General features: G+C 49.3%; 1 protein-coding gene across 1 annotated transcript in view; it reads left to right on the top strand.

Moving 5' to 3' along the window:
• KIF3C (kinesin family member 3C) overlaps positions 1-2326 on the top strand; it is a 10609-nt gene extending 8283 nt beyond the window's left edge. The window contains exons 7-8 of the mRNA XM_042887634.1: positions 482-657; positions 1224-2326. Coding sequence (XP_042743568.1) covers positions 482-657; positions 1224-1317 — 270 coding nt within the window. The 3' untranslated portion in view covers positions 1318-2326. The remainder of the gene's footprint in view (positions 1-481; positions 658-1223) is intronic.
• The last annotated feature ends 11054 nt before the right edge of the window (positions 2327-13380 follow it).

The following is a 13380-nucleotide window of genomic DNA, read 5'->3' as shown; positions in this document are numbered from 1 at the left end:
GGACGGATGGATGAATGAGTAGGGTAGATGGATGGATGGTGTATGCAGATGGATAGAGTGAATGGATGAATGAGGTTAATGGCTGGGTGGCTGGGTGACAGCTCCAGGCAGCTGGAGAGAATATGGGGTAAATAAGCTCATGAAGACTGGAGATAATTTAGATAAAGCTCCAAGCTTTGTGAGCCTTGGCCCCAGGTCAGGTTATCAGCACTGTCTTATCAGCCAGCCCTGACTGAGTTGTGGGCTTGCTGCCTCTGCCAGCTCCGGCTGCTTGTCTGAGGGCTGAAAACATTCAGTCTTACTTGCTGGTGCTGTGAAAGAGCACAACAGCCTGAGCAGAGCAGGATGCAGCTGCAGCCAGAAGATCTCTGTCCTTCAGGGTATTCAGCCTCTCAGGCTCAGGACCTACACAAGATGGTGCCATGCTTTACTGTGCAGTAACTCCCTGTGTTGACTTTCCTTTTGCCCCATCCTCCTGCAGGCTGAGAACATCATGTTCCTGGAGCTGGACCTCTCCCCTCCGGCAGTGTTTGAGTTTGAACGGAGCCGGGACCCAGCCGAGCAGGACCCACGGGCTCTGCACCTGGAGAGGCTGATGCACCTGGACAGCATCCTGGAGCGGCCGGCAGCCTCCCGGGTGAGGAAGTCCCGCTCCTGGTGAGTGATCATGTGGACATTTGGGCACTGGGGCTGGGACACTGTGTAAGGGACAGTGCTGGATTGAGGACCTGCAGCTGAGGGGATAGCTGCAGGAGTACAGGGCAGCCTGGAAGCGTTCCCTGTCTCTATTGGAGACAAGTTTGGGGTTCAAGGCAGGGGTTCCAACCTTCCAACCCAAACCACTTCGAGATTCTCGGATTCTGTTCTACTGGCACAGGCTGCCCAAGGAGGTGGAGCACTCACCATCCCTGGAGCTGTTCCAGAACTATGGAGATGTGGCACTAAGAGAGCAGTGGCACTGTGGATGGGTTGGGGTTGGACTTTGTGGTGTTTTCCAACCTGAAGGATTCTCTGAAAAACAGGATGATGATGCAGTATATCACCATGTACATATGCCAAGGATGGTCATGCATAACATCCAGCACTGCTCAGCACTGGATTTCCATCAGTGCTGCCTACATAGCAAGTCACTGAGAAAACAGCAGGATTCAGGGGGTGGAGACTGAGAAAGAGGAAGCAGAAGGAAAATGTTGGGTTTTTTTTTCTGCTTGTGCCACCCCCAGGTGCCAGACACCACGGTCGCTGCCATCCTCCACCACACACGCGTCCCTTGCTGCCAGCTCCCCACGCACCTCTGCGACACCGGCACAGGAGTGATGGCCCCAGGACCCCCAGTCCCAGGATTCCCGACCCCAGGACCCCTAACCCCAGGACCTTCTGACCCCAGGACTGAGGCCACCTCTGCTCCAGGGCTGAACAGTGTCCCCAGCAGCAGCATCCTACCGCCTTCAGCTACTTATGTGCACTGTATGTGTGTGAGATGCTCCCCGCGGCTCTGAGACCATGGGAGCTGCCCTCTTCATCCTCCTGCCCCAACACACCCCTACCAAGTCTGGATCTGTCACTTTATTTATTTAATGTATTTATTTATGGAGTGGTTGGCGAGCAGCTGGAATGTGCTCTCGCAGGACACCGAGCTGGGTCAGCTCCGGTGCTCTGAGCCCCCCTGGACCCCAATGGCTTTGACACAAGATGAGGTGGCTCCAGACACTCTCCTTGCTGTGTTCATTGGATCTCAAGTTTTCCATATAATTCGTGCTTGTGGCAACTCCTACAAGACTTCAGAGACTTCCCAATGGCAGACCCTTGTGCTGAGCTTGTCCAAGACCACAAGGAACACTCTGGTCTGCATCGGTATTGGTGGCAGCGATGTCTCACTGATGTCTGGGCACAGCTGTCACTCCACAAATGCCAGCTCTGTGCACCAAGTGGGCTGACAGATTCACCAACCAAGTCAACCCAGCTCAGCTCTCCTCTGGATAGTGCTGCACAGAGGTCACTTGGGGTCTGGAGGACATTTGGTGATTTTATGGGTTGCGGAGGGAGAGCTAATGAATGTGAAACGGGTAATGGATAGGAGAGGGGTGAGCAGTGAGGCTCCTCTGTCCGGCACAGAGCAATCTGAAACCCATCAAAAGCAGCATCTGCAGTTGCTAGGAGATTGAGTTGTGCTACAGCATCCTGATGAATGAGGGAGCGGCCTCGTCGTCCAGGAGGAAAGACATGGGTCTGCAAAGGGAAGGGTGCTGGAGCTAATCCCTGGGTGGGCAAGCTAAGAGATTACGGGTGGGGGCAGTGTTTTCTGCATGCAGGACCTCATCTGATTCCCAGGGAGGGTGGGAGGGGAACTTGCACTGATGTGAGGGAAGCACTGAGGGCAGCTGCTTTGGACCAAGTGCCACCTAACGAGGCCAGGCTGGGGGTGCTCCTCTCCTGACCTGACCCATCTCCCATTCTACTGAGGTCTTCTCCCTTTGCCCTGTGCTGCCCTGCTATGTGTTTTCTGATCTTCTGCTGCCATCATCCCTTCCCTGTTCATATCCCATAGCTGAAGTCTCATCCCCCAACCCAGAATGCAGCAGCCAAGTTGAGGGGCTGTGGGTTGCTGCTAGTACTTGTGTTCCATTTGAGTGGCCAGCTGGGCTTTTGCAGAAGTTTGCTGTTAGAAGAACCATGGCATACTGTCTGTGGCAGAGTGGTAAAATGTCTCATGAGCTTGCCCTGAAATCCTTGCATATGTGGATATGAACTCAATAGTGAAGGCTGCCAGTTGGGTAGGGGAAGAAATTCCAGGGAAGGATGGTCAAGCATTCAGCACTATCCTTCTGTCCAACCTTCTGGTCATCTTCATGCCTGTCCTTCTGCCCAACCTTCTGCCTATCCTTCTGCCTATCTTTCTGCCCAGCCTTCTGTCCAACCTGCTTCCCATCCCTGTCCATCCTTCTGCCCATCCTTCTGCCCATCCTTCTGCCCATCCTTCCCCACGCAGTGAGCATTGCACACAAGGAAGCAGCTTTAGGAAGCTGGGTCTCCTCCGTGGCTGGTGGTGAGTTCCTTCTGCCTGCAGACACATTCATAGTTGGGTTATATCCCTGGAATTGTGAAACAAGTGGATGGGAGATCCAGCTCCTTCCTTCTTTTTCAGGATGGCCCTGGGATTGAAGATCAGAAAGCGAAGATCTAAGAAAGGGGAGAAGCTGTGTGCGTGGCATGGTGGCACAGTGGGGCTGGGTTGGTGATTGGACTAGATGATCATAGCGGTCTTGTCCAACCTTAATGATTCTGTCATTCTATGGCAGCCCGCAGGAGGATTTTCTCCCTTTCTCCTCATTTTCCAATTGCCTCAAGTTTCTTGACAGCCAGGCCAGCAGCTCACTGAGCCCAGGGATGGGGAACCAGAAGAGCTCAGGAGCCATCTGTTCTTTTTCCACCATGCTGAGCCCAAACCATAGAGCATTGGGTGGAAGGAAGCCCATGGGAACCTGCTCACATCTTGGGGAATGCACACCAGGGCCTCCTATGGTGGTCCTCCAGGGGACGCTGTCGGTTCCACCTGGAGGCTTTCCAGTGGGTTGGTGGCTGTTGGCTGCCCTGCTCCAGCTTTGTTCTTATTCTGTCCACATCCAAGCACTGCTTCAATGCCTCCATTACATGTGTAGGTCCAGAACTTCACTCTGTGTCTCCATGCATTGCTCCGACCTCAGCCTTCCAACGCAAAGCCCCAGGGAGGGCTCGGAGATGGGAAAGGGTGAGAGTGCTGTGGCACTTCCCCCCACCCTCAGCCTCACCACGTCGCTGCAGCAACCTCAGATGTATATTTGTAATGTTCTTTGTCCTTTGTATGTTGGTGCGTGTGTATTTACATATGAATGTGTGTAGGTGTGTGTGGGTGTGCGCGCACGCGTGTGTGTAGCCAAGGGATCTATTTACCTTCCATGTGAGTGACTGTACAGGGTGGGGAGGGGGGGTTGGTGGGCTTTTTTTTTTTTTTTTTTTTGGTTTTGGTTTCAGGTTCTTATTTTTTTTGCCACAGGGTGGGTGGGTGGGTGGGGGTGGGGGGGTTTGTCTTGGATTGATTGACAAGGTGAGGGCCTTGATGAGGACCAAATTTTTGTGCCTGTTGCTATGGTGATCTATTTAGGAATCAAAAGTTTACTGTATGGTGGCCCATCCTTGTCACATATGAATATACAGGACATAATATAAATATATATATATTATACATACCGTATGGAGAGAGGTCATGAATCTCACCCCCCTCTGGCTTTGGATGGACACCTCTTCAATATTCTGTAATGTAGCTTTGACTCGGTGCTGGACGTGACCAGAAAGTTCCAGCACTCCTCCAAAAACTGGCAATGACACCAATAAAATAATGAGCATCATTGCACAGAGCGTCCGTCGCATCCTTCATCCCCAACTCTACACCACCAGGACATGTGTAGGCATTGGACTCGATTGTCCTTGTGGGTCCCTTCCAACTTAGAATCATAGAATCACCAAGGTTGGAAAAGACCTCAAAGCTCATCCAGTCCAACCGTTCACCTATTCCCAACAGCTCCCACTAAACCATGTCCCTCAACACAACATCCAGCCTTTCCTTGAACACCCCCAGGCTCGGTGACTCCACCACCTCCCTGGGCACTTGGGACATTCTATGATTGAAGCAGACAAAATTATGGTTTTGCTATGCAAGAGGGCTTTATAAAGAACTAAATATGAGCTCTGTGAGTACAGAGAGGCCCAAGCAATGTCAGTACACTGATTTTCAGGGATTTCAGTTGATGCACTCAACTGAGTTTCTTCCAGCTCGTCAGTGATGACATCAAGAATGGTACGTTGATTTTTTGGGCTTTCATTGCTCTCCCAGTTCCTTCTAACTTTGTGATGATGACATAGGGAATGGTACATTGATTTTTTTATGCGCTCACCCAGTTTCTTCCAGCTTCATGCTGATGTCATTGGGAGTGGACATGTGCTTTATCTACCAACAGCTCTTCCTTGCAGACTGCCATGAGCTCTTTGCTTATGTGTCCCTGGGCAAATCAAGGACAAGGCATACACTGAGAACTGGGAGCAGGAAGGCAATCCATAGGTGCATGATAATAAGATAGAATTGTAGAATGGCCTGGGTTGAAAAGAACCACAATGCTCATCCAGTTCCAACCCCCTGCTGTGTGCAGGTCACCAACCAGCAGCCCAGGCTGCCCAGAGCCACATCCAGCCTGGCCTTGAATGCCTGCAGGGATGGGGCATCCACAGCCTCCTTGGGCAACCTGTCCCAGTGCCTCACCACCCCTCTGAATGAAAGATGAAGGAAAGATTATTCATTCCACACCAGGGAACAAATATCAGAGAAACAACAAACAAGCAATGTAATTATTTTTTTTTTTCCTTCAGTCTTCATTGAAAAGGTCAGTTGTGATCAGATGGCTCGTGATAAATGTCAGTGATAAAGGGCTGCAAACCCAGGCTAGGAAATGGTAGGTCAAGGACTACTTGTGTAGGTTGTATGTTTCCAGATCAGCTGGGCCTGATTAAATCCATGGATTCCCTTGGCTATTGCACTTCATGGATATCAATGATTTGAGGATTTGAAGGTGTTACACAGGTACAAAGAAATTCTGGGTGAATTCCAAACTAGGTGAAGGGCATAGCAGGGCGTAGTGCTCTGTGCAGTGTTGACAAGACCAAGTGGGAATCACAATGTAGAATCCTAAATGGTTTTATTGATGGTCTTAACTTGGTTGGATGGGATGGGTGGATGGGATGGATGGGTAGAGTAGATGGGTGGATCTTAAGTTGCACCAGGGGAGGTTTAGATTGGATGCTAGGAGGAATTTATTCATGAAAAAGAAGGTGAAGCACTGGAACAGTGTTGGAGTCCCCATCTCTGGAGATGTGGACATGATACTATGGGACTCAGCAGGTCAGGTTGATGGTTGGACTTGGGGATGTTGACGGTCTTTTCCAACCTGAATAATCCTGTGATTCTGTAATATTTGCAATCAGTGTCTATGTTCTCCAGTTCTGATTAATTTTGCTTAGCGATTTGTTTGCTTGTTCTTTGGAGTTGATTCAGTGTTTTTACAGCTGCCTGCTGCAATGACAATATGCAGTGGATTTGGCAGCAAAGAGAATCTTCTCATTTCAGTTAGAAGCAGCTCCTGTACTTCTGTGAGTCCCTGGTCTTCATCACAACCAAGAGGCCACCCAACAGTGCAGGGAAGATCTCTCTGCTCATTCAGCTTGCACTTTCATTAAATCCCAGCATAGCCTTTGGTATTCAGATTCCCCTGCAGATGGAAATCCCTTCAAAGACATGGGTTGGACCAGCTGCAGAGGAACCACAGGCAGCTCATGTGTCCCCAAGGGTCAGAGTAAAGGGTGAGCATGGTGTGATGGAGCAGATGGCTCTGAAGGAGAGCTGCACATCCTGCAGCAGCTACCAGCAATTACAGCTCACTGGGGAGCATCCGCTGCTGCTTTCAGGCTGTTGCAAGATGGTTTTAGCATCCTGGGGCCCAGACCCTGACTGAAGGCATAAGAATCAGCTGTGGGACAGGAATTATTGATTGCAGAGCCACAGCTAATCCCTCCTGTCCTCCCCTACCACTCATGAGTGATGGTGAGAGGCTCTCTCAAGAGCATACAGAGGGGGCATGAAGACCTTTGGAGCCCTCAGCAGAGTTCCTGAGCTGTTCCTGAGTCACTGTGCTGAGCTGCTCCCTGTCCCAGCTTTCCTATCACCAAAACAGTGTAAACAACCATTAGCATCTTTGTAAAGTACCCCGAGATTTACTTTTTATGAGGTTGCAAGGGCTAAATGTTTTTACTGGTCAGGAGATTTTGAGGCATGTCGGCACAGAGGTGACTACAGCTGCTCTAAAAATGACACGTGGACTTCCCATGCAAAAGCACCAGGCCTCTATATCAGAAAGATTTGAGTTTTCTTGTTTCTGCCTATTTTTTCCCGTTCCTTGACGCTCTGAGGACACCCTGTGGAATTTTCCCTGTACTGCCGTGCCTCACCTTCACCCTCGCAGTGCGGATTTCCATGCCAGCAGAAGGATATGTTGATTACCTGTAACTGTTCTGCCTCTAAATTTGCTGCCCATGCATCCTCCACTTCGGGGATATACCCATAAGCAAGCACTGAGTGTTGCCAGGCACCAACTTCCCATGGCATCCCGTGCTACAGACAGGAAGTGCTTTACATCCCATCCTCCAAAGAAATGTTGGCTCGTGAAAGGAAGGAAAAAAGCAGGATATAAACATTCTTCCTCCTTTGTGTGCTCTGAGTGCTTTCCTCCATTCGCATTCACCAAGCAGAACCACCCAGAACCCACCAAACAACTGGAAGAGAGCACTGGTGATTTCAGAGGCAAAGTATTGGGCTGTTCTGCATGCCTGGCAGTATTAGGTTTGGTTAACAGCAGGATGGAGCTTGAGGTGGCCATGCTATAGAACAGAGACAGCACCTGCATAGCTTATGGGGAAAACATCAGACTTTAGGGGGAAAAGGCATGGTCAATAGTCAATATTCTATTGATTATTGAGATACTGAGACAAAACCTTGGTTTAAAACTTAGGTTGAATTTTGTTGGTAGTAGTGTCTCAAAGCATAGCTCCTGAAAAGGAGTCAGTCGCAGATTTGGATTATCCCCTGGTGGCAGTGACCACCAAGAAGCCTCTCCTTACTGAATGATGGGGACATTGGGCAGCCAAAGGTTTGCGTGACAGCTCCAAGGGCTCAAACACCACCAGGAAATATTGCATTAAAGGAGGGGAAACCTTGGAAGACATTAAGAAAGTAAAATAGGTGGGCACTCTTCCATGGGCTAGAGGCAAATACAACCCCTGAAAGCACGGCAAGAAGTGCATGAGTGCTTCAGCCCCAGAGATCTGACACGTTTGTCAGAATCACAGAATCTTAACACGGATTGAGTTGGAAGCAACCATCAAGATCAAGTGCCAGCCCACTGCTATGGGCTGGCTGCCCCTCACCAGATCAAGTTGCTGAGGGCCCCATCCAGCCTGGCCTTGGGCACCTTTAGGGGTGGGACATAAGTGAACTGAATGAATTGAAAGGGGTGGATGTTCATCAAGAACCAAGCCCAGCCCCCATGGTTACGTGTCCGCTGGAATGTTTTGTGCTCTGGAGGGCGTGCGGCACCCTGCTGCGAGCTGTCATAAGATGTAGCCAAACCAAGTGTGATGGGCTGAGCTGAGCCTTCTCAGAGCTCTGCAAAAACAGCCAGAGGTGATTTCAGACCGATGGAGCCCAACAGGATGACTCACAGTGCTCACTGCTGTATCCTTCAGCTAAGTTCGGAGCAGAAGAGAAAAGCACACAGCAACTTCCTCTGCAAAGGGAGAAGCAGTCACATGAAGGGCCCTTCCTTATGTGCAGGAGGAGAACTTTGGCTGCAGGAGACACCACAGTGCAGTGACCGACCCACTAACATGCTCCAGAATCCAGACTGAGAGCACCTGGTGCTTCGTGCATCACTTCCCAAGGAAACGGAAACAGAGCTTGCATCCTTTTCATGGAAATAGAACAAAGCAGTCTTATTGTTTGCCGTTATCATGCGTGACAATCTGGCATGCATGAGCGAAACACCAGACCTCCTCTCATCACTCCCTGATTTCTAGGATGCTGATGCAAACTGTGTGACAGGTGAGGTCACCCACCAGCTTTGAGCTCTCACACTGCTGGAAGTGAACTCACACCCCAGCGTTGTAGATTGTGGAAGTGCATTTGAAGTCATTCCATTTCTCGTCTTGTTCTGGACTCGTGCTCAGTAGAAATTGCAGTGGTTGTTGAGAGGAACACGGGGTTATTGGATGGATATTTAGAAAATTATACCAAACAGAGTGAAACAGGGAGATTTCAGGTGAAGCCCTATATCATAACAGCTCAATGACCCAGGGCTTCCAGGAGGACTTTTCACAGAATCACAGAATCACAGAATGGTCTGGGTTGGAATGGACCTCAAAGAACATGAATCTCCAACCCCCCGCCACAGGCAGGGTCACCAAACTCCACGTTTAATACAAGATCAGGCTGCCCAACCTGGCCTTGAACACCTCCAGGACTGGGGCATCCACTGCCTCTCTGGGCAGCTGTTCCAGCACCTCGCCACTTACAGTAAAGAAAACTTCTCCATTTACAGCCTGCCAGAACAGCCTCTCTGAACTGTTATTACAGACATTCCATGCATGGAGGTCTTAATGTTTGATACCAAATTACTTATTAGAAGGTATTTCATGTTAGATGGGATTTTGACCAAATGGAGTGCTACAGCAATGAACTGAAATCACAACACAAGTGACAGCAACGTGCAGCAGTTGCAGTGTACCACTGCACAACAATACAAATGTCATGACAATACATGCATGTCACTGCATGATAATACAGATGTGATCCCCATTTCCAGCCTCAACAATACACTCACCACCACAACATTAAGCATCCATGGTTCCTGCAAAGGAATACAAAGATTGAAACCATCTCAGGCCCTCTGGTCTCCTCAAAACTCTTGTTGGTTGCCCAGTTTTTATGCTCTACATGGAGCTAAGCCATGCACAAACTTTGCCATTGCTGGGAAATCCCCTTTTCCTTTCCCAATTCCATTACTTCAGATTGGATATTAGGAAACATTTCTTCTCACAAAGAGCAGTGCTACAGTGGCACAGATGCCCAGGGAGGTGGTGGGGTCACCGGAGGTGTTCCAGAACTGTGGGGATGTGGCACTGAGGGATGTGGGCAGTGGGCATGGTGGTGTGCGTTGGGGTTGGACTTGGGGATCCGAGAGGTCTTTTCCAACCTGAATGACTCTATGTGGGATTCTATGGCTTTTCTGATAATCCTTGATTCTGCAAACAGCCAGAATGGCAGGACATTGTACCAACCACATGGCAAAGGGCAGATATGGAGGGAGAAAGGTCAAGAGGTTGCCATGGGCAAAGCATTCTCAGCTGGGAATTTCCCTTAGTTTCATTTTTTTGCCAACTAGCAGACACTTTTCACTACTGATGTGGGGACTGAAAAAAGCTGTAAGACAGGTAATTCAACCAGCACTTCAGGAAATAATTTGTCTCCCCCTTCCTGAGGCTGAAATTCAATCCATTCTCTTTCGTCCCTGCTCCTCTCAGCTCTGTGTCTTTCCATGACACACTGCAGTGTTTCACTGAGGCAACAGACAGCACTGGGGCCAGTGCTAAATGGTTTCACACAATCATGGAATCATTATGGCTGGAACCCTTTGAGATCATTAAGTTTAGCTGTCAACTCACCACCACCACGCCGATCTGAATCATTGAATCACTAAAGTTGGAAAAGTCCTCCAAGACCATCCAGCCTGACCATCCACCCATCACAGTTATGTTTCTTTCTACCATTCCTTGCTTCTCACTCCTTTTTTTCTGCTGCTTGAATTTCTAAACAATTTTCAGCCATCCTAATGCCAGTACCAATCTCCAACTGCTCTTCAACGACCCGTAGTGCTGAAGACACAGTCAACTTGGCATTGCATCCCCAGTCCATGGCACAATGGTACACGCCAAGGGAGAGGTGTAGGAAGGTCTGTGAGCAATGCTGAGATGTCTGCAGGGTAAAAGGAGGCGCCCAGGAGATCCTCAGATAGCTTGAGACTTCAAAGCTGAGCTAACAAACTCTTTTATCAGTACTAAACAAAGTCCTTCCTTCAAAAGGAATGCTCTCCTTTTCTTTGTATGATACCCTCCATAGGCACTAGTCAGGGAGACAGAACATCTGGCTGTGAGTCTGCTGAGGCTGAAGAACAATGGGAAATGAAAGGCTTCTCTTGCTGGCTTTATGCTTGTGCTTTTTTTCTCCTGATTATCTTGCCAGGATTGCAAGTTTCAGGAGTGAATGATGCACCGAGGACACCAGAGCCTCCCTAGTAACTCATCTCAAAGAAAGGAGAGGTATCTGCTAGGAAAAAAAGTGGTAAAATGGTCTCAAAGGGTACTTTCAGGTGACCCACAATCTCTTATTGCACTGAACATGGACACTAACAGACAGCAGAGGGGATGTCATGCATGCCAAGATGATAGTCTGAGGCTCACTCATGCTTCTGTCTTTTGCCCTGCAGATGGCAGATGGGCTGCAATATGCCCATCCGCAGTTCAGAGCTCTCATGAGCTTCTCTCCAGCTGGTTTATGGACACACCTGGGGTTTGGGCTGCTGGAAAGACCAAGGGTTTTGTCTGCCCACCATTGCCCCCTTAATACTTAGCCTAATTGTTTCTGCACCATACTCCCTGTTGTTTCTGGAGTATATAAATCATACATCAAGTGTCAGCCCATATCCAGAAGCAGTGCACGGTTAGGAGCAATGTTCTTCATCCAACACTGTACCAGACTCAACAAGCCTTGCTGAAAACTCAATCATTGAGGACTGCATGGAGGGGTCAGAGCTGATTCTGCACTATGTATGCTTGGATTCCCTAAGGATAACACTATGCCTAACACAAGGGATCCTCTGTAGAACCACAGATTGGGCAAGCCAGCTGTCCTGCCTCTGGTAACAGGAGTGAAGGTTGGATGTTGGGAAACATTTCCTCTCCAAAAGAGTGATCCAGACATTGGATGGGCTGCCCAGGGAAGTGGCGGGGTCATCTGGAGGTGCTCCAGATCTGTGGGGATGTGGCACTGAGGGACTGGTGGGCATGGTGGCGTGGGCTGGGGTTGGACTTGAAGCTTTAAGAAGTCTTTTCCAACCTCACTGATTCCACGATTCAAAGAAGACAGGACTGCTCCCTTGTAAAGGGTCTGTGTCACTTTTCCCGTGTTTGTTTGAGATCGCAGTGACTGCTTTGCACAGAGATTTGGGTTCCTGGTTTTTGTATCGCTTTCACAACTTAAAATACTCATTGCAAAGCTGTGTGGTAGCCACATAACCACCCCCCACCTAAAGAAGCCATCTGCTCCTTGTTTGGGCTTAGCAGCAGTCTGACATTTGCATGTTCATTTCCCTGGCTGGGAGTATCAACCTGAAATCAGCCGACTGCCCGCTTTGAACCTGACTTCAGAAATAGGATTGAATCAGTCCTCTCAATTCAGTACTTTAATATTAATTCCTGCTTAATACATGTGAATCACTAAAGCTTAAAGCTTAATGATTAAACAACCTTGCTTCTCATTCTGCCAAAGCAGGATGCTGCTGGGTTCGTGTACACTGAGGTCAGTTTTTCCTTTCTCCATCAGCAATGAAGCAACGCACTCACAATGAACTCTGCTTTGCTTCCTCACGTACAGCTCCAAGATAAAATTAGCTCTGAGGACAGTGACCTCTGAGAGCAGCTGGCCAGCCCAGCTCCTTGCTGGGGAACATCTCTAACAAGCTGCAATGTGCACTTCAGCTGCAACGCTTCCTGACACAGTAGTGGCTCGATAACGACAGAATTAGAAGAAAATGGAGTCATATTTTTTGAAATAAACACCAACAGCTCGATTGTGTGGCTTGTGAAGCTGCTTGAGAAGACGGAGCAGCACAGAGCATGAGTTGAGGAGGAGCTGGTGTGCAGAGCAGCATCCTCTCAGAAAGCACCCAGATGAGTGCAGATCCTGTCTGATCTCAGGGCTTTGCTCCTTCTGAAGGAGGACAGAAGAGTCCCTGCACTACACAGTCAGGTTTGCTGGGTTCAGGAAGTCCCAACCGGGAAGCATGGTGGTGATGAAAGGAGCTCCATTCACCTGGTGGCTGGCCATGAGTGCTGCTCCCCAGGGGTCAGTACTGGGGTCTATCCTGTGTAATATATCGATTTGCTAACCTGAATGAGGGCCTTGAGTGCACCCTCAGTAAGTTTGCAGGTGAGGAGGTGGGGGGGAAGTGTGGATCTGCCTTGGGATGGTAGTAGGGTCCTACAGAGGAATCTGGACAGGCTGGTTTGCTGGGCTGAGCCATGGGATGAGCTTTAGCTAGTGCCAGGCCCAGCATTTTGGTTGCAACAGCCCATGCAACACTACCTTGGGGCAGAGTGTCTGGCAAACTGCAGGGAAGAGAAGGATATGGGAGTGCTGATTGACAGCTGGCTGAAAGTAAGCCAGCAGTATGCCCAGGTGGTCAAGAAGGCCAATGGCACAGAATCATAGAACCGTTAAGGCTAGAAAAGACTACAAAAATCATCAAGTCCAACTCTAACCTATCCCCTCCATGCCCACTGACCTCAGTGTCTCATCTTCAAGGTTCTTGAATAGCTCCAGGGACGGTGACCCCATCACCTCCCTGGGCAGCCCATCCCAATGTCTGGATCACTCTTCTGAAGAAGAAATTTTCCCAACATCCAACATGAACCTCCCCAGTGCAACTCAAAGCCAGGAGCTGCAGTGCAGCAAGAGAAATCCAGCCA

Source organism: Lagopus leucura, unplaced genomic scaffold (assembly GCF_019238085.1).
Source record: "Lagopus leucura isolate 7727_CA_CO unplaced genomic scaffold, USGS_WTPT01 Super-Scaffold_100096, whole genome shotgun sequence".
NCBI classification, from domain to species: Eukaryota; Metazoa; Chordata; class Aves; order Galliformes; family Phasianidae; genus Lagopus; species Lagopus leucura.
This window is presented reverse-complemented; position numbering and strand designations above follow the sequence as displayed.